This window comes from Thunnus maccoyii, chromosome 18 (genome assembly GCF_910596095.1).
Source record: "Thunnus maccoyii chromosome 18, fThuMac1.1, whole genome shotgun sequence".
NCBI classification, from domain to species: Eukaryota; Metazoa; Chordata; class Actinopteri; order Scombriformes; family Scombridae; genus Thunnus; species Thunnus maccoyii.
Genome location: NC_056550.1, coordinates 25532781 through 25553690, shown reverse-complemented (window position 1 = coordinate 25553690; position 20910 = coordinate 25532781). Strand labels below are relative to the sequence as shown.

Below are 20910 nucleotides of genomic sequence, written 5' to 3'. Positions count from 1 at the left end.
ATTGAAGGAGAAAAAAACAAGGAAGGGTGAAAAGAGGGAAAGAAAGGGTGGGGAAGGAAGGAAAGGAAGGAAGGAAGCAAAGAAAGGGTGGATAGGAGGAAAGATGCAAGAAAAGGAATGAAGGAAGGCCAGAAGGACAAACAGAAAAAGGAGGGAGAGAAAGGAACGAAGGAAAGATGGAAGGAAAAGAAGAAAGGGGAAAAAGGAAAGAAAGGAGGAAAAGAAGGAAGGAAGAGAAGGAAGGAAAGAAAGGAACTTAAGAAGTTGGGGGGAAGGGAAGACAAGAAGGAGAGAATAGACAATACAGACAGAAGAAATGACAGGAGGAAGGAGGAAAAGATGATGATACTGTGATTTTACAACTGTCAGCTGTGAGTGTAGTGGAGTAAAAAAATACTTTGAAATACTGGAAATGGAAGTACTCAAGTACCTCAGAACTGCACCTCACTGCAGTACAGTACTTAAGGAAATGTACTTTTCTACTTCTGCACATAAAACCAGAATTCTGAATTACCGATGTTTGTGTGAATCAGATGACCTGTGCAGACTCAGTGTGTTTGCTGTAGATACTATCTACTCCTGAAATGAGTTATGAGCCGTTTGCACAGCAGCGTCGGGGCAGGATGCAGTCTGCAGTGACACAGTGCACATCTGTCAGTCTGCTTCCTCCTGACAGGAGGTGCGTCGGGGGGGTGTGGTGGGGGGGGGGAGAGAGCCTGCCGACAGCCAGCTGTTAAACTAAGCCATGTACGACAGAGGCTGACAGGACCTCCGCTTTGAAGTGACAGCTACCGCCATCAGGCCGCTAAGATGTGTCACCTATTAGGTGTAGCGAGAGGGTGACAGGTACAGTCAGGAGAGGGTCGCTGCGTCGGACAGCTTTTAAAATATTAGTCTTTGGTGGAAGCCGTTTACGCACAGATTTAGTCCTGTTTACAAATGTGTCTTATAACCTGAATGTGAAGTTATACAAATCTCTTGTCGCCATTTACACGTCACATAACACAACTCATAATTCATCCTACAGTTCATGAAAGCTGCCGTTTGCAGACCTGCTATTGAGTATTTGCCTCCAGCTGTTGTGTCATTAGGTGTGTTTGTGTGTGTGTTAGTGTCACACTGGTGAAGAACTACACAATAAAAACATTTCACTTTTCGTTGACTGGTTTCCTTCCTGCCTTTTTTTAAATGTTAATATTTATTCAAAAAGAGTCTCCATGTTCAGCACAGGGGGATTAAAATGTTCCAGCCTTCCTCAACACAAAATAGTCATTTAGCTTCAGGGTCTTTAACATGTCACCTGCCAAAACCCGTCTCCTACATTTAGAAACGACAAAATTGCAACAGCAAATACCTTTTTGCAGGAAACATGACGCCGCCTGAATTAAATATTCTGTCAACACAATGTGGAAATCTATTTAATAAATGTATCTGACAAGTTGTAACAATAAAGATGCTGAAAACATTTGTTTTTCCCCCAAAAATATTCAATCTGATCTTTGTGTGGCTACATGGTGATTATGTTTCATCAACACAGAAAAAAGTCTCGAGACACAACATGTTAAATATTTAACCAACATCACAGGATTTGGGTTTCAGAGGGTAAATATAGTGAACTATTTAGTAAATAGGGAGTGACTTTCTCTGGATATATATATATATATATATATATATATTTTTATGGAAAAAACATAAAACATGTAAAATTACAAATGCATTCTTCTTCATTCTTAAAAAGACTTGAAACCGAGTCAACCGAACAAACAGAAGATGAACTGGATAGTACAGCGTAATGCCACCGTGACTGAACAGAAACTACGAGTCAAGTCAAACATCATCAAGGAAAAAGACATCTTCATTAAGCCCGTACTCCTTTGACTGATGACATCTGCAAACCACAAAGTAAAAGCACCGTGAACGAACGGATAAATATCAGATCGTCACTTTCAATCAGAGCGAAACGCTTCAAGTTGAGTGTCTAAATCAAACTTTCACTTACCTCACAGACACCTAAAAAAAAAAAAAAAAAAAAAAAAAGTGTTCATCAGCTGGCTAGACTTACACTTTTAATCATGACAGCGGCCATGTCTGACACCCTGACTCGTCCATAGAAACCATTCAAATAAACCTTGACTGCGGATCAATATGTTCTCTCAAACCTGTAGTAAAACCAGTGGAAATACTCAGAAAACCTGCTGGGGGAAAAAAAGGAATAAAATATGACGACTCCGGCACAAGGCTGTGCTGTGATTATCAGCCAAGGGCACCCGAGCGGTCCGGTTGTGTATGAAGTGTGAGCGACTTTTTCTTATCAAGTGCGAGCAGAAAACAGGTGTGTGTGTGTTTGTGTGTGTGTGTGTGTGTGTGTGTGTGGCGGAACATCTGGAGAACATACCGTAAGAGATGGGGATGTCCAGCTCGCCCTGCCAGGACATCTGCCCCGATTCGTCTATGGATTGCTGCGCTGTAAAAACAACAACAACAGGCCTCTTGTTTACAGCTCGTTCTCACTCCAACGCTGCGTCTGGTTTATGCAAACTCATATTGAAGACATTAGCAGGGAAATCTACCACAGCGCCATGCTGACTTCATGCTGGCGGCCTACCAAGTGCAGAAGTGTTACCTTGTCATTGGAAGTGTGGATTTAATCGCGGATAATAAGTGAAGCTTTGCAACATGTCACTTCAAGCCATTACATATTGTATAATCTTCAACTTCCACTGAGTTCAAACAAACGTCACACACACACACACATTTGGCAGAAAGAGGATGACAGCATGATGAGTGGAATTATTTATTTTATTTCACTACTGAACTACTGCGAAGTGACACAAGCAGATAATTAGGACAGACGTTTACCTTTCAAGTGGCCTCGTCCGAGTGTCACAAATCCCGAGGAGATGAAGTTGTGCATGTCTTGGCCTCCACTGCGCAGGTTTTCTTTCCCATAGTGCCCTGGTGAGACAAGAATAAGGGAAAATTTGTATTTCAGTAAAAGGTTATACCATTATCACCATTTTATACTATACTATATCACAATTCTTCTTTAATCTAATGTTAAACGGCTGTTAATGGTTGCGGTGGGACTTTTCTGTCGTGAATTTGTAGCTTCCATTTATTATTGTTTCTTATTATTACTGGATACAACCACATGCACACATAAACTTATAGATCAGGACTTAATTCATATTTGATCATGTCTCTCAGACACAAACAAGCAGCTCACAACTCTTTGGTTTGGTTTCTACAAAACAACAGATTGAACAGAGCTTGATATAACTTACCGTATGCATAATTTATGTAAATAGTGTGGGAAATGTCAGTGTAGTGTGCATGAAAATGTGAATATTATAAAAACAGAATTGTGAAGAATTGATGTTTAACTATTAAAGACTTTGAGACTTTATCCTGTATTTTTTAAAAAATCATCATAGAAACTAAATTACAATGCAAAAAGAAAACAAAATACTTCTAAAATAATTGCAAAACATTGGCTCATCTTTGATGTATTATAGCAATATTGGCCTACTGTTACTTTGCACGTAAACATATTTTGTGAAAACCTAGACTACTGGAAAATTGATTGATTGATTGACAACTGACAGTACAAAATACCTGCATGCATACGGGGGCGACTATCCCGGACCAATTTGGCGACCACTTTGCTGCATCCAATGTGGTATCTACATGTATACTGTATATCTATGCTAACATATAGAAACATACTATGAACATTTTGTTGTCAGGATTGTACATCATCATCGAATAAAGGAAAAAAATCTTTTGGACTAGCAAGCTTTCTAATCGTCAGTTAGCAAGCTTCCCCATTTTGAATGCTGGTGTGACTGGGCCTTAATGCTGAGGAGTATCTGCACTCAATTCCACAGTCATTCCTGCCATTTTATAAAAGAGCAGCCACAGATGACCAGAATACTAAACAGGGCTAAAATGGCATTACTGACAAAACTGACTCTCAGGTGGGATCATCAGCTTGTCAATATGTATCTCAATGCAATCTGCAGGTTTCAGGGCTTTCATATCACCCATTTATCAAATGCTCCCCGTCTTTCACCACAGTAAGTGAAATATTAAATTTAATTGGACAGTAAAATTGCAACGCTTTTGGCTCCCCAGAGGGAACATGATTGGAGTTTAATACACTTTATTTTGAAATAGATTTCTATCCAGAAGCGGAGGGGACACATAAAATCAGAGGTTTATCAACTAGAAAACAAACAAAAAAGACACAAGTATTTGAATTACATTGCCTGCGTGTACATATTAATGCAAATCTATTAAAACTATCAAGCACAGTACTATATAATAAGGGACCGAGCCCAAAAGGCAGAGGACTACTGTAAAACAGTAAGGGCGAGGACCCTATTCTTTTTTGTGTGTTTATTTGTTTGTTTGTTTGTTTCTTTATTATTACGCCACTTAAACCCCAAATTTGACCCCCTAAACATGCTCAAAAACTCACCAAATTTGGCATACACATCAGGTCTGGTGTAAAATTTGATAGAATGTAAAAATTAACCCCTAAAGTGCCAAAATGCGCTCTATAGCGCCACCTGTGTAACAAAAATGGCCACCACGGTCCGTAGGAATGTCGTAGAAAGATCAAACCAAAACTCAATTATTCATCTCATCAAGACCTACAAATCATATGCTGACACCCCTGATGAAAATTAGGAAAATAATTTGTTTTACACACAAACTCATCAAGAGTTTTCAATTTACTAATTGAAATTCAAGTGAATGAGCCCAAAACTTGCATGATTTTGATGACACAGGTGTGAGCGAGACAGACATGTCTCACCCTGCAGAAAATTCTCATCCTGTCAATCAATCTTTCAAAATAAAAGCACACCACACTTGTAATAAATATCCCTCATTTTTAAAAAGCAAAATGATCTGATCCCAACGGGCCAGAGTGCGAGGTCCCGACCAACACTGAATGCAGCTTTAATTGATTATTTGCTTTCCATGGTAATGATAGTCTATCTAAATTGCAGTAGAATTAATTGCTCTAGTATTAATACATAAAAGTAGTATCTTGGATGTTCAATTCCAGCCCAATTTTAGGAGAATATTGCACATAAGTTAAAATAAAGATTCAAAAAAACTTTTTAACTGAAAAATGTGCTGAAGAAGAAGCCTTGTGTAATCTCCAGCTGTGTATGGCCACAACAATAATCACCAATCAGAGGGAAGGGCAGTAAACTGTGTGGGAAAAGACAGTCAGTAAAGAAATGATGCTGGAATAACATGCATCGGCCACCACAGCTTGAGGCTGAGTACCTTAAAGTGCCACCGACAGCCGCTATATGCTGGCTCCAGCTGACTCCTCTTCAAAAAGCCTCAACTTCTCTCTAGAAAAACTAAAGTGAGTCATTTTTTCCTAACGAATCATTATGGTCTCAATCGCTAAATTCAGACCCTCTAATAAGTGCGCTGGTGGTCATTTAGGAAATTACTGCCCCGTTAATAAGATTTGAAGACTTATATTAGCTTTGATGCTTGCCGTGTGGGCATTGATTGAGAGCTGTGATTCACAGTTTTAATATATTTTTGAAAAGTGAGGGGGACATCTCTGGTGTAAATCACACTTCTGGATGAAACTTCTTCTTTGAGATGTTGGATAGTTGTGTGTAAGGATGCCAGCACACCTCAGTTATGTACTCTTGGATTTCCCCCTGGTGTTAAAAGATCTCTCCGTAATGCGATTTGTACCGCATCGCTGTTAACTCCGCTCTGAGCCCGTTGCTGTAATTGAGAGTGTGGCACGAACACAAAGGAGCGAGACAAGATGTCTTCTCGTGAACCTGACAACATTCAATTGTCCTGTCAATCACAGGCGAGCTTTAAGAAGAAATAAAAGTGTGTTGTGTCAATGAACACAGGAGAAAGAACAAAAAAAAAAATCCCAAATCAGGAGAGTTGGTTTATCAAACCCGCCTCTCCTCCTCCCTCCCTTTTTCTTCTCATCTCTCTCTCTCTTAGTCCCTCTCAACATTAACAAGCCAACAGTTAAATGCCTCTTTCTCCAAGGAGCCACTTCAAAGTCAATAACATCACTCAGACCTTTGGGCCTCAGGAAGCCAAGATCGAACAGCATTTCAAATTATCATAATGAGAAGAAACACCTGGGAACATTAGGCTTGGTCTTCATCACACCAAAGTTTGGTATTGAAGCCTCAGCTCCACAGCTCATTTGTTGTTGTTTTTTTGTTTGTCTTTTTTAATCCAAAGAAAGGAATTAACATATTTCCTGCATCTGGTGATTTTTTAACAGCACAGTGTTGTTTGTTTCTATGTAGATGATACAGTAGAGTATTAATCTATGTGATGTCTCCCAGGGTGAAATACTGATGATTCATAACCTCCGCGAGCTCCAAGGACGGCACCGTGGAGCCGAGCTGGAGATGCTGACTGTGATACAAATTGCTCCCATGTGGCAATAAGAACCTACAGCCCCTTATTATCTCTGGAAATGTTCCTCAAAATTGCCTTATCAACACTGCATAATGAAAAAAAAAGAAAGATCTAACCTTCCTTGTAGAGAAGAACCGCACTATTACATTCATGGATGAAGGGCTGATGGTTTTATATCAGAGATAAAAAACTCAAGTCTCCTCTTAAAAGTGACATTTACAAAGTAATGTTTGAGTCGCCCTTTAGAGAAAAGTAAACTGTCATCAAATTAGTGACTCAGGTCTTCACATCTCTGAACTCCAGTCATACAGAGAGGTCATGCGGGTCATGTTCTAAACACTAATGGTTACCTTAAGTAACTGTTGGTGTCATTACTCTCAGCTCTTTTAGTCATCCTTCAAGAGGACTTTACATCACATTTGGAAATGACAATAATGACAATTGACAATTTTCAAGGTTGAGGACCCTCAGTTCCAATAAAAAGAAATCTTATAAGAATAATTTGACATTTTCCAAAATACACTTATTCACTTTCTTTTCAAGAGAGTTGGATGAGAAGATCGATACCTAGTGGCCCAAAACAACCTATATTTACGTTAAAGCGCCATCTAGAGGCTGGTGGTGTCAAGGAGGAAATCAGATGATATCAATACGTAGCGACAAAGTCAGCGTACGGAGGAGTTCGTACACTGGAAACACCAGACTTTGACACAGAAGGTCGCTGTTCATTTCACATTTCCAAAAAACCATAACTACGATCGTCTCCTAACCTTAACCACCGGATTATAATCATAACCATGAGGGCAAAGGTCGCCTGTGTCTCTAACCTTAACAAAGTGATAATTTGAACCCAAACCATGATCTTTCCCTAAACCTAACCAAGTAGTTTTTATGCATAAGCCTAACCAGACCTTAATTATAGCATTACCTCATCATAAAACTGGAAACAAGGGGAAAAAGCTATCCTAGCTTTGTCCGAGGGTCATAAAATCCACCAACATCACTAAAGCTCACTAATTTATGTGTTATATCTAATTTGTTTAATTAAATCAAAATTTAATAAAAGCATAAAGTTGTGGTTTTAGGGGTTCTGTATATACAGAACCCCAGGGGTTCTAGCACCGGATTAATGTCCAACATGTTAAACTATCACATTTACTATTCTGGTGTCAAAAGATTTGAGGTAAAGAAACACAGATACGGTCTTTTTTATGTCTCCAGTTGTTTGACTTCAGGAAGACTGAGACTTCCAGACTCATCATCCTCAGTAGCATGACATCATCCTTTGAAAAAAACATCATCCCACAGTTGGTCTCATGTCATTTTAAAGTCAATTTCTGAAGCTTTTAAAACAAAAAAAAAAGGAGCCCCAGTAGCTGTGAGTGTCCTACAGAGACGATTCTATTCTCTTGTCTGCAAAGTGTGGAAGACATTTGTCGCCTATTTTCACAGCACCGTAGAAACTTTAGAGCAGGAAAATGAGAGAACAGAACAGAACTGCGGGAAATTGAAGTTATAATGCTCACTCTAGGACTGTTCTGGAGAAGTACTATCCACACCAGAAGACAAGACACACTTCATCAGCATCACATCGGGGCATAATATCTCATCTGGAACATGGAATAGGATGAGTTCATATCGTATACTGTTGAGAGTTTGAGTTCAAATACAGAAACCAACCATCGCTGCTTTTATTGTTTTTCTTGTACTAACACTGTCCTGTTTGGGAGGAATGCCATAAAATTATGGAGTATTTAAAGAGGAGTGATAAAAAATGATTGAGATTGTGGTTTCTGATGGCACTAATATAATTTATACTATTTTATTCAGATATAGTGTCCCATAAAAATATATTCATTCTTTATTCCCTTCACTAGTTAACTCTGTGATTTGTTACTGAGACACGGGAGATGGTTTCCATCCAAAAAAATTGCTGCAGCTGTTGGCAGCACTCTTATAAACCCGAAGTGGACCTGAGTGGCCAAAGAATTCACACACGAGGTCAAAGAAAAGTGTAAAAGAGAATTTGTAAAGAGCAGGTAACCACTGTTCCTGAGAGGGTTAGACTGAACTTTTGATAAAGGGAACGTTCATGTGGCAGAGATCTTTAAAGTATAAACCTTTATCAAAGACGACAAGGGCAAAGTAAATACTGAAAGCTTCAAACTGCGAATGAACCTTCATATATTGAATTATAAAAGATATTTTTCTCAATGCTAAAGGCAGACAGCTATTTATCATACAGACTTGTAGATAAAACCAAATAAACAAGCTGTACTACATAGTAATAGTAGAAAAAACAAGCCCAAACACAAAAATGAACACTACAGGTCAATATTTACAATACAATATTTTAACTTTTATAAAAATATCATCAGCATATTATAACTCTCTGTAATAATTCTTTGAAAGGGAGGGAAAGTTAACACTTGAGCTGTGTGTGTGTGTGTGAAAAACTATGTCGAAATTATTAAAACCTTATTGAATAGTCGTGTCATCTTAACTTTAGCTCTAACCCTAAAACAAATGTTTAATCCTGAGGCAGTTCTTAAGGTTTTAAACTTGAATTTGTCCTCACAAAAAAAGGAAGTAAAGGAACACCTTCCCAAAATGCCATACCTGCATACAACTATGTGCACAGAAGAGCACAGGAACACACATGTGGTCACACAATTCATATTGTACTGTGGAAGTATAGAAGTGTGTCCCAGTGCAATGAGTTTAGACCAGAAATAAAATCTACTTAAAGAAGTCCACAAATAGCTTCAATAGCCAGACGTTGCATTTCAACATTGAAAAAAAGAAAAACAGGTTTCCTGATGTTAAGTTCACATCACTGTTAGTATAAATGTGTCATGGTGAAAAAAAGGGAGCCACATCTTAGTTGGAAAGCATCTATTCCTATTTAGACATCCTCCACCTTCCTCTCTGATGCTTTTTCCATTCAACCCCAACAATGTGACATACATGCAGGAAACAACAGCAGGTTGATGTGACACAGAACAATTAAAACATCTTATCTGTGGGTGTTGTTTATTATGAATAAAACAGCACTGTGTGGATTAATGAATCACACAGAGGAATATTTCTGACTCCATGTTTGCACCTAAAAACGCCAACATAGCCTACAATTACCAATGTGTATTAAAAGACCAGTGTGTAGGATCTGACTGACGTGTTTCTCTGACAACTTAAGATCCAGACGTCCGATGACTAAAATCCTTCATCTGGTTAAAAGATATACTTAAAAAAATGACCAAAATTTATTGTAAAAATGTGGCTTAAAACTGAATAATAGTCAATTTATGACAACAACCACAACGCCGTTGTATTATCTTGTAGGCGTATACTCTTTGGTAGACGCCATTGTGGCGGACAACCACAACGCAGACGCATGTGCACAAGATGATATCCATCTTGTACTTATACTCTTTGGTAGAGGGAGTATGGCGCCATTGACAGACAAGCAAATGAAACAGATCGTTAACTTTGATTAAAATTACAGATTTCTCTGGGTTTGAAAATTGTTGGAAACATTTGGTATAATGTAAGTACAAAACTCAACAAAATATATACCGTAGAACTAGTCATTTTTAGACATTTTAATGCAGAATAGTTACATAATGGCTTTAACCTTGATGAAAACATTGTGTTAATTGTTAATTATAAGACACACTCATGCCCAAAATTAAAATATTGTCTCCCAGCTCACAGTTCAAAGTTGAGTCTCAAAACATCAGCAGTGAAAGTTTCTAAAAGACTAGACAAGGGCATTATTAATATAAAAATTATGATATTATAAATATTTCAGGCATAAGATGAAGAGAAGATTATTTAAGGCCATTCAGATTTGTGACCGTGCATGGGGGGGTAATCTACTTTTTCTGTAGTAAAACAAGAATTTAGGCAAAAAAGTGGTTTCTCCTAGTGGCTAGAATAACTATTTACACCAGTAAAAAAAAAATCACTCTGCTGCAGTAAAAATGAGAAAAGCAGCTCACACCCTGCAGTTCAGCAGTCTTTATCAGCTTTCCTCTGACATACTCCCTCCATTTTGGGTGGTGGTGGTGGTGGTGGAGGGAGGGAGGGAGGGGTGGGAGGCAGGGTGACATGAGAGTGAAACATAACACTGTTGAATCTGGGACACCATACTAGGGCACTTAACAAACGAGCTGATCCCTGGAGCAGGGATCTGGAGACCGGATAAAAGTAGGAGGAACAGCGTTGCAAGACAGAATTATCTCAAGACAAGAAGCTTGCGTCTCTCCCGCAGAAGATGATAATTTGCATCTCAATTTTGAGCCAATGCTGAGTAGGCTTATGGGACCACAGCGTGAGGGAGAGGAGAGCTCGGCCAGGGCCCTCGCATTTTAATTTGCCATGTATTTCCTCATATGTTTTCTCTTAAGAAAGATGGAGGGAAAAGCTTAAGTATCACAGCCTGTCCATCTTTTTCAGTGGCTGTCAGTCAAAGGATGTCGCAGCAGATTAAGGAAAGTGAAGGAGGTCTCTCTTTACAACACATAAGCCTTACATCATCGTAGTAACATGAAGTTGGATTTTATAAAGGGACAAGCCATAAAGCTACACATAAAGCACATTATTAGCCCTTTAAAAATACTACATTTCATAGTGTGAGGTATAGATCTGTATAAAAACAGCACAGTGTCACCTACCGTGGTTTGATGCCTTGGTGTGAACAGGTGTGTAATGATTCTTCAAAGTTCTGACTGGCGTCTCGTCTTTGGGTGACCCATCAATCACTGCACTGTTTTCATGGTCATATTGAGATATCGGAACCGGTCCTTGTTGCCTCAGAATGTCTGCCAGGGCTCTGAAAGGAAATCACATAAATGTTGTTTCTGAAATGTTTCCAAATTACCAACATTTTCTCTTTTTTTCGTCCTCAACATCCCCCTGAAGATCTTCTTAATTTATTTAGCTACAGCTCTATTTGAATCATAGAGGTTAAGGTCATAAAGGAAATCCTAATTACACCCAGAGTCACAAGGGAGTTAGATTTTCAATAGCGTGGTACACAAGGTACAGACAAGTCCTATTATTTGTGCCAGACTTGAGCTCAAGGCTCATTTATATATAAGAGTTAAGTCAGTGTCTCTCCTTTGAAGCTACGAAATAAAAGCGATATTTCACCAACACCATTTCCAACTTTTGGAGGAAAAGTGTCAGTCTGTGAGATGGAGTGCCGGTGCTGCGTTTTCTTAAAGGAAATGAAAGGGCAATTTAACTGTGTCAATGTCAACCTAAAGCAACCATGCAGTCCACTTCTCTATAACTCTGTGACTTTGGGAGATATACAGTATATTAATAGCATTTCCCTTCCAGGATGAGCACACTTTAGCTATATCTTTTTTGCAGATGGAGGCGACCTGATTTTGCATTGTCCCAGTTGGCTTCCATGTTATATGCAGCAGGAGCTACAGTAGTTTGCAGAAACAGGTCTGACTTTTAACATGTATTTTAATAGAAATAGATAACATGTGTCCAAGGGAGAGAACTGTTGTCACAATGCAGGAAACGGTTATAAATAGTCAGATATATTTACATATATATGTGTGTGTGTGTATATATATATATATATATATATATATATATATATGTATATATATATTTATATATATATACAGAGGCAGATATATTTATATCAATATTTGACAGTTTACAAAAACATCTGATAATATCTCAGGCCAAGACTTGTTTAATTAATGCTTATCCTAAATAAAATTTTTGAAAAGGTTTCCCTTAAATATGATTATTAAAGAAATGTGGTAAGATATGTACTGACATTGGCATTTTTTTCAGTTGAAAAGTAAACTTAAAATGACAAATGTTATTTGCACAATGCATTTCTTAACAAAGTTACAAAGTGAGGAATGGGAGATGTAGAACAGAAAGCAAAATGGAAGTAAAAACAAGAAAAGAAATCATAAAATACTTGGATCAGAATCATGTTAAAAGTAGATGAAAATGTAGAAAAGTTAAGTGATCAAACCAGAAGAAACATATTAAATATTCACAAAGGCTGATTGAAAAGAAATGAAAGATGTGGCATGTCTAATCTCAGTGTTCCAGTTGTCTGGATGCTTCATCTGTGAAGGCTGGGTCACCCTTCGTCACTAGCCGGGTCCTATGAATAACCAGCAGAACCCTAATTTAAGGGGATGGGCAGGCACATAAGGAGTCAACAAATCTATATATTTTGGCCCAAGACCATTCAAGTCAGCAATAATGTTCTAAAAATCAATGTAGAACCTATCAGTATAACCTGATTGACATGTACACTGAAATCAACGGCGGGCCAAGGTTTGATCCTTGGGGAACACCACAATGAAACTGACTTACCGAGGAAAAGGAATGCTATTACTACATAAGAGCAGTAAAGTCTATTGATATTCTATACAGACGGCTTGGTCCTTAAAGACACACACAGGGTAGGAAAGTCAAAAAGTATTGAGAGACAGACTTTGTTAGTTTTGTTTTTTAATGGGTTTACCATATAATAGAAATATCTAATTCCACCAATCGTATCCTTTAAGATGTGCCGAACTGTTTAGACGAAGTGGGAGAACAGAGTGATCAATCAAATCGAAAGAATGTCATTGCTTGTTATTAGTCTCTAGAGGACCAGCTATGTGATGATGATGATGTTTCTACATGATCTCAAACATGTCTTTGGCATTTGTGTGCTGAAATTTGTTGTAACATATCAGCCAACATATTGATTGATAATAGTTTATCTGTGATAAGCCAAAATTGGCTGATTACATTTTCCAAGTCAATGTAGCTCCTGACAGCAGGCTTCTCGAGACAAACTTTAGGCTTTTTCTGTCACCTTTACATTGAACTTTCAGTTATTCTGCTGCTATTTTTGCCCATTTGCAGTCGTCTTACCTTTTATCTCAGTTTCTCAGCTCTGCAATCGGAGAACAAAGCATTATTTTCACCATCTAGCTGGCATAAAATGCATCTCAGTTTGCTCTGCAGAAGGTGATCAATACACCCTGTTCAAATCACTGGCTTTAGCTCTCTCTCTCTGCATTTCTTGTGTTTCGGTGAAGGTCACAGACCAAACAGCAAAGGTCTGCCAACAGCTCAGTATTCTGCTCACAGTCTTCCCTCAGTCGCAGAGGTTGGAGTCTAAATCACTTTAGAGAAGCACCGGAAATTAACAGAGAAGCTCCCACTTTTTCGGAGCAGGCCCTTGCCAAATATAAAGCTAATCCCATGTTCCACTGCTTCTTTTTGGTCACGGCTGTCAGCATGAATGTCTGCTGCCAGCCTCTGAGGTCTATTGCGGCAGACATCATTACGACAGCTGTATGTGGCAAATGGTCGGTGAAAATGAACAAATCATAAAAAGAAAAAACACTATTGAGCACCCATGCCTCCTCATTTAATCGTCCTCTCTTTAAACTCTCATGGCCACCCCTCGTATTGAAGTGGTGGCATTAAGCAGATCCACTTGAAAGTACACCCCATGGCTAGGATTGAAGAGCAGTAAGAAGACGTAAACTTCAGCATCTCTTCATTTCTCAGTGCAGAGATGGAAAAAGTGCTGCATTATGAGATTTGTTGTTCTTTTTGTGACTGTTGTTTAAAATTAAATGCTGTATTATGAAGTCTCAAGAGTCCATATGGATATTAAAATCTGACTGTGCTCACTTTTCAACAGACACTTATTGGATCACTGGAGCTTAAATTTAATCCATAAATGATCTACGGAAAGAGCTCCTTTGTGTTGTTGTCAGCGCAAGAATTTGGACATTTTTTTTATCAAGAACTTGTCACTGTGTTGTTGTTTTTTTTCTGAGCAAGAAAACTGAATAATCTCCCTTGACATTTTCAAAGCAGCAGGCACCAAAGTCATATAACCGAGGCATAACAATGCTCAGTTATCTTCATTTAATTCTGTCAACTTTCAGGCTCTGGCTAAGAAACAAGACGTCCTCCTCTGCTCTATCTAAAATGGACTCTGGGTAATAGCAGGTGACTCAAGTGACTCTTGGATAAGAGCAATGACTAAGTGACGTTCATTTTTTCCTTACCAGTGGGTGGAAAACATGCAATTTTAGTCAGACCTAACCCCAGTTAAACACCCATTTATCATTTTATGAATTCTGTGTACCTTCTTCAGTGGGAATGGAGATTATCCAAGCATGCTTCAGACAAAAGGTGGTCTCAAGAGGGATATTTAGGCAGAAAAACACATTCAATTTCAGGTTTCCTCTTCACCTGTCCTAAATGTCTTTAGGCTTTGGGAGGAAACCCACACAAAAATGACGAAATAATGACAAAATCCAAAATCACAGCTTGCCACAGGGGTTTCCATGCAATACTCTTCCCTCAATATTGGCCCACAAGTGTTACAGGTAGAGCTGTACAAATGATTATTTTCATCACTGATTCATTGTTTCGTCTATAAAATGGCAGAAAACAGTGAAAAATGTCCGTAACAATCCTATAAGCCAAGATGATGTCTTCAAATTACGTGTTTTGTGGAATCCAACAGTCAAAAACCCAAGGATGTGCAGCTAATTATGCGGTAAAAGTTGGGTGAGTATTGATACTAAATGATGTTTGACCTCTCAATAGGCCCTGCACTGGCTATCAAGCTGTGCCATCATACATCTACTGAGTCCTCTGCCAGGCAACACCATTCTCTAACCCTAACCTAACGTACCTTTATGAAAGCTTTAAATCCCACTTTCGTCAAAGCAAAGAGCAGATACTCGTCAACTTGACCCAGCCTTATATCTACACTGTATCTGCTTAGACTAACCTACATTGGTTAACCCCACTGGCTTGATAGGCAGTTTAATCTGAATGCCATGGCATCAATTACTCCAGCCGTCATCCCCGCATGTCTAACGCCACCAGCCTTGCAAATAGCTTCTAGTTATATCAGAAAACTTTCCACACCATTCTTTGACTGCGTGCACCTTTAAACCCTCACTGAATCCTAAACTCACCCAAGCAAAGAGCATCTTGACGCAGTCTTATATCTGCATCGTATCTGCAGGCTAAACTACAGTGGCTGACCCAGCTGGCTCACTATAATGTAGTAAATCCTCACATTTGAGAAGTCAGAACCAACAAATGTTTGGTACATTTTGTTGAAAATGACAAATAAATAATCAGTCATCAAAATAGCTGCAGATGATCGACTATTCGATTACGTGACCAAGCTGTAGTTACAAGATTGATTCACCTTTAAGACAGAAAGCTGTCTGGATGCACTTGCTTAAATCCATTTGGCTTATGTCACTCTGACAGAAGGAAAATCTATCCTGGCACTGTTTTTGTTGTTTATTACATGCTCTAAATCACCATAGCTTATCAATTGACCAACTGTCCTTCAAATTCCACATGATGCCCATTATTTGGTCATTTGTGTTAGTTTTGGTGGCAACAAAGGAGATGCAGTGTGAATTAATCGAGATAGACTCAACAGATCAAAACTGGCAAAGCTCTCAGAGAAGTGCAGATTACACCATTTGCTTATCTGGAAAAAAAATGACAAAACAAAGACAAGATTAAGAAAAAGGCCATCTTTCCATAATTTGTGTTTTGATGATTCTGGGGGGAAGAAAACGTTGCCTTAGGTCAGTTCTCGACATCACTGTAAAACCATTTCTTCATCTGGTGCCTGAGATGGCCACAGGATGAGTTTTTATGTCGCTTTAATGCTCATCAAGCAATTCAGTGACCACGACTGATGCCTTGAGGATTTAAAAATATTGTCATTGTAGAAGAAACCACTCCCATGTAGATAAATGTGATCAATCATAATGGCTTTCAGTGGCATTTACTTTATCCCCCTGAGGTTGAACGGACATAAAATACCACCCGCTCCCCCTCCAAGAACTGACACAGAATGGGATGTGTACCATGGAAAGGTATACAACCATGACATTTTTTGACAGGGAGGCTCTGGGGAGGAGAGTAATGACATGTGTTAAAGGTCATGAGCTGCTTTGAACCCATGATATTGAGGATGTAAGTCATGTGCGGGAGCTACTATAAGTGAGTCACCAGGACAGCAGATGAACATACATAGATTTTCACTTGAAGAATATTGTAGGGAATGGACCACCAAGTCCATGTTTTCAGTGAAATATGTGTTCAGATTTCATTTTGGTCGCAATAGAGTCCAAAACAGTGGATTATGTGACAGTTTTTAGCAGTATGACTGACTGGGGATTAATTTTTCCCCTGAAATGATAAGCCAGTTATGCAGTGAGCATGCTTGAAAACAGATCCAGGAACATATGGACATACTGAAGTTTGAAGACTGACAAATCTATATGATGTGAAGTCATATGCATTACAAAAATTTGTTCACTTTTTTCCACACAAAAATAGTGATAACAAGGAAACTCTTACCTGTGCACATTCATTTCCTGAGGGGGCTTGGTGGCTTTATCATAGGCAACTTTAACAGAAATCCCAATGGCAATGATGAGCGTTATGACCCCGCAGGTGATGTACACCGTGGTGTTGGTCCGGTCCAGCTCCGGGTCGTAAGTATCACCTGTTGGCGCTGGTGAAGGGGGCTGGGTTTTGATCCAGTCCGGTGTGTTGTAGTTGGTGCAGCTCTTCTGCTCCAGCCGCTTCCCCCGGTCCGCGCAGCAGAAGCGGAGGAAGCAGCTGCCGCAGCAGAAGCGGTGGTCGGTGTTGTTGCACGAGAACTCTTTGTCGTACTGCCCGCTCACGTCGTAGTAGCCCAGGCAGGTGTCGTGCTGGACGACGCCGACCGAGGGAGCTTGGACCTGGGTGATCCTCCCCGGGATGGCCGCGGCCGCCGGGACCGCAGTGGTGCTGCCGTTGACCTCCTTCACCTTTGGGTTCCTCCTCGGCGGGGTTTTGCTCTTTTTGTTGGTGGTGGCGGCGCACAGGACATTCAGCGGGTCTAAGTAAATCAAAAGAAGCAGAAGGTGCTTTATCCCCATCATTTGAGGACGTGCTGGTGTTTGTTCTCTGGCCTCCACTCTCTTCTGTCTGGTTTTTCTCTCTGAATATCACTCTTCCACTTCTTACCGAGTGGAGCTTCTTGCGGGTTTCTTCATCGCAGGTACTCCTTTTTGTGTCACGCGTTCACTGACGGACTTTGACTGGCTTCTTTTGCTCTCATCAGACACACAATGCATCTTCCGACTTTGTGGTCATCCAGCACAGAGCCTGCTTTCTCGGTCTTCTTTGATTTCGGCTGCAGAGACGTAATAAAGACCCGATGTGCTCCAGGGAAATCTGTCTTTTCTTTACCGTGAGCTGTTGATCTTGAGTATCATCGAAGATTGTAATTACACTGTGAAGAGGAGAGGCATGGGCAGAGGGGTTTAGTGGGTAAAGCAGGACTTTAAATCAGGCAAACGATGCATGAGAAACTTTATCAAAAAACAGACATAACAGAAAAAAGGTTAAACCCAATGTGGATCAATAATTGGCAATAATTTGACTTGCGAACACTTTCAGCACCGCGGACAGCGCCCAAGTTTCCATTGGGGTTTTTGGAGCGCTTCAGCACCAGAAAAGTACATAAATTCAATCTTTTTTCAGTTTAATACCATTTAAAACATAACATTTAGTCAGTTAACTAGAAAATAGACACTATTTGTGTTCCTGAATGACACAGAAGATTGAAAAAATGCCGCTTTTTCGCCTCACTTGCCTTTATTGTACGCATAAACTTTCTTTCATGCGGCTTCCTCAGAGAAAACAGAAGCTTTAACTTCTACTTTTTCCTCCTAATGAGAGATGAAAATGGAAGAAATGAGAGGAGATGATGAGGACTTACCGGGTTAACGGTGGCTGGTAATGGGGTTGTCTCAGCCACTGCCACTGAATCAAAGAGCCTCAGCAAGACAAGAGGCAAGACCTCTCTCTCCTCTCCGGCCCGCCTCCCTCCACCTCTCTCTCTCTCTCTCTCTCTCTCTCTCTCTCTCCCTCCTTCTCTCTCTCTCTCTTTTCACCCCCCCACCCACCCTCCACCCACGTCACCGATTCAGGTACCTCAGTTAATTATCAATCGGCATCTTCACCCTCCTTTTCCTTGGTCATATGCCTCCAGGCTTCACTCGATAAAACGCGGAGGTGGGAAAAAAAAAGAAAAAGAAAGATAACAGCGTATTAGAAGTTGTCTGTAAGAGGCGAGGCGCTGCTGTTGGTGAACATTCACGCATCAGTGCTCACACAAGCTGCATCCACTCACAAGTCACCAATCACGTCCTGTGTTGCAGTGTGCACGGTCCCACTGTGTATCTGTATGTGTGTGTGTGTTCAGGCGAATGTGACTCAATGCGAATGTGCGCTGGTTTACTTTAGAATTATAAATGAAATGCCATGTAAGCGGATGGGGGGGGGGGGGGGGTGGGGGAGGTGGAAAGGATTTGGGTGCTTCAAAAATGTCCAGAATGAATAAAGGCGGAATTTTAATCTGACGTTCAAAGTAAAATAAGTTATTTTTGGATGTATGGAAAGAGCTATGTGGAAAAAAAAGTTCACATTTCTGAGAGAAATTTGACTCCAAATGTCAAATTCTGATTCTGATCGGAGAGTTTTGACATTTTTATGAAATTGCGTTATGGATTTATTCTCAGATTTTCTCATTTTTAGTAAATGTAAATTTTATCTAAACATTTTGACTTCATTTTAAGAATACACTTTACTGTTAAAACTACAGTATGACTTTATTTGTCCTTATGTGGTGCAGACAAAAAAAGCTAAGGCACTCCATCTTCAGGTGAAATAATACTGTCAGTTTATTCTTCGAGCATATAGGCAACCGAGCCGCATATTCTCCCTGGATCTTGTTTTTCGTACTTTCACCTGCCCGACTAAATAGCACCTGTATGAACCGTCAAAACCGTGCAGCACTTCCTTCTTCCATCGTAAACTACAGCAGACTTTATTATTCTCAAGAGTCTGACTTTGATCTTAGAGTCAGAGTTTGGACTTTTTTCTGAAATTTTACTTTAATGTCAAGAAATTATTCTTAATTTGGGAAACTTTTGTCCAACTATTCTGACTTTACTCTCAAAATCCAATTTACTCTCAGAAAATCACAACTCAAAATCCAGTTTTTGATAACAAAGACACAATTCTTCTGAAAATGTACCTTTCAATTATCATATTCATCTCAGAATTTCTGAATTTTAGATGCATTTATCTAAAATTTCAACTTTATTCTCAGAATCATGATGTCTTTTGTCTCAAAATTCAGATTCTGATCAAGGAGAATTTGACTTATATTATGAATTTTGACTTTGAATCGGAATTTCTAATGTCATAATGTTTTATCTCAGAATTCAGACTTAATTCAGAATTTTAAATTTATTTTCAAATTCAGAATTTCATCTCAGAATTTTCTCTTTTTTTTTTTTTTTAATTTTGTATACGAATATTAACCTTATTCTCTGTTGTTCCAATCTCAGAGACTTTCATGTAAAAAGTCATCTCAGGGTCCACTTGACTCTCTCAAAATTGTGAATTTAATTGCAAGATTTTGACCAAAAAAAGCCAGAGTTTTGTGATTTTATGTCTCTCTGTGGGAAAACATTAGGCTAAATGCATCTTTTTAGTTTACAACCAAACATTGTACTGAACCTACACTCATCATCAATGAGTTTATTGAGTCACTTCCATAATGCAACATTTCCACAAAGGTGTTTCGAGGAGAAAAACTTCATTTTCAATGGAGGCTTAATTGTGTTTTAATCTGGTAAAATCTGGTTGCACCAGATGGTGAAAATGACCACATTAAAACTTCCCAGACAGGTAATGTGACAGCTAGAGGAAGCCACATTTAATTGACTTTCAAATACTTTGCTGTCATTGCCTAAACTCCACTGTCCTCACTCACTCAGTTATTATCCAACATGTCAAAGCTCATCCATCTGGTGTGCAGACTAAAAACCACTGCCAAGATTTATTTGTTTTAGCCGGCTCGAGTGCTATTTGATCAAGGTGAATGCTGTTTGACCAAGGTCTGCTGTTATTACTTTTATAGCTCAGAGGTTTCACGCGGCCTCCAGTGGGACGAGGAGATTTTTTTAATTTTTTTTATTGGGGTCTTCTGAAACATTTAATTACATTAAAGTTGTTACAGTGATCCTTAAAAGCCACAAATCACCAGTCTTTATCGAAAGTATCCTTTATTACCAAGCAGGGCTTGTTGGGTTCCTTTAGGAAAATATGTTCCATTACCTCATCACAGCTAAGTTAGTAAAGTAAACCAATGTCATATTTTATATATAATCTACACAAGAATTGATAAAATGACAGAAATGTCACAGTTTGCATTCAGGCAAAAATTGAAAGTAGATTAACTGTTTTACTGCATCTTAAAAAATAACACGGAATATAATTGTGTCTGTATCTCAGCATCACTACTTAACATAGTTAATTTTCTTTCCCCATCTTAAGGCATCTTTACACTGTGCAATTTTAGGGTGTTTG

At 39.2% G+C, this 20910-nt stretch overlaps 1 protein-coding gene across 1 annotated transcript in view; it reads right to left on the bottom strand.

Annotated features, from left to right (window-relative positions):
• LOC121883375 (protein shisa-6-like) overlaps positions 1 to 18305 on the bottom strand; it is an 89590-nt gene extending 71285 nt beyond the window's left edge. Inside the window, exons 1-5 of the mRNA XM_042391584.1 lie at positions 18251 to 18305; positions 16840 to 17761; positions 11112 to 11269; positions 2860 to 2955; positions 2396 to 2464 (exon numbers count right to left, since the gene is read on the bottom strand). Of these exons, the coding sequence (XP_042247518.1) occupies positions 2396 to 2464; positions 2860 to 2955; positions 11112 to 11269; positions 16840 to 17408 (892 nt within the window). The 5' untranslated portion in view covers positions 17409 to 17761; positions 18251 to 18305. The remainder of the gene's footprint in view (positions 1 to 2395; positions 2465 to 2859; positions 2956 to 11111; positions 11270 to 16839; positions 17762 to 18250) is intronic.
• Between the last annotated feature and the right edge of the window lie 2605 nt (positions 18306 to 20910).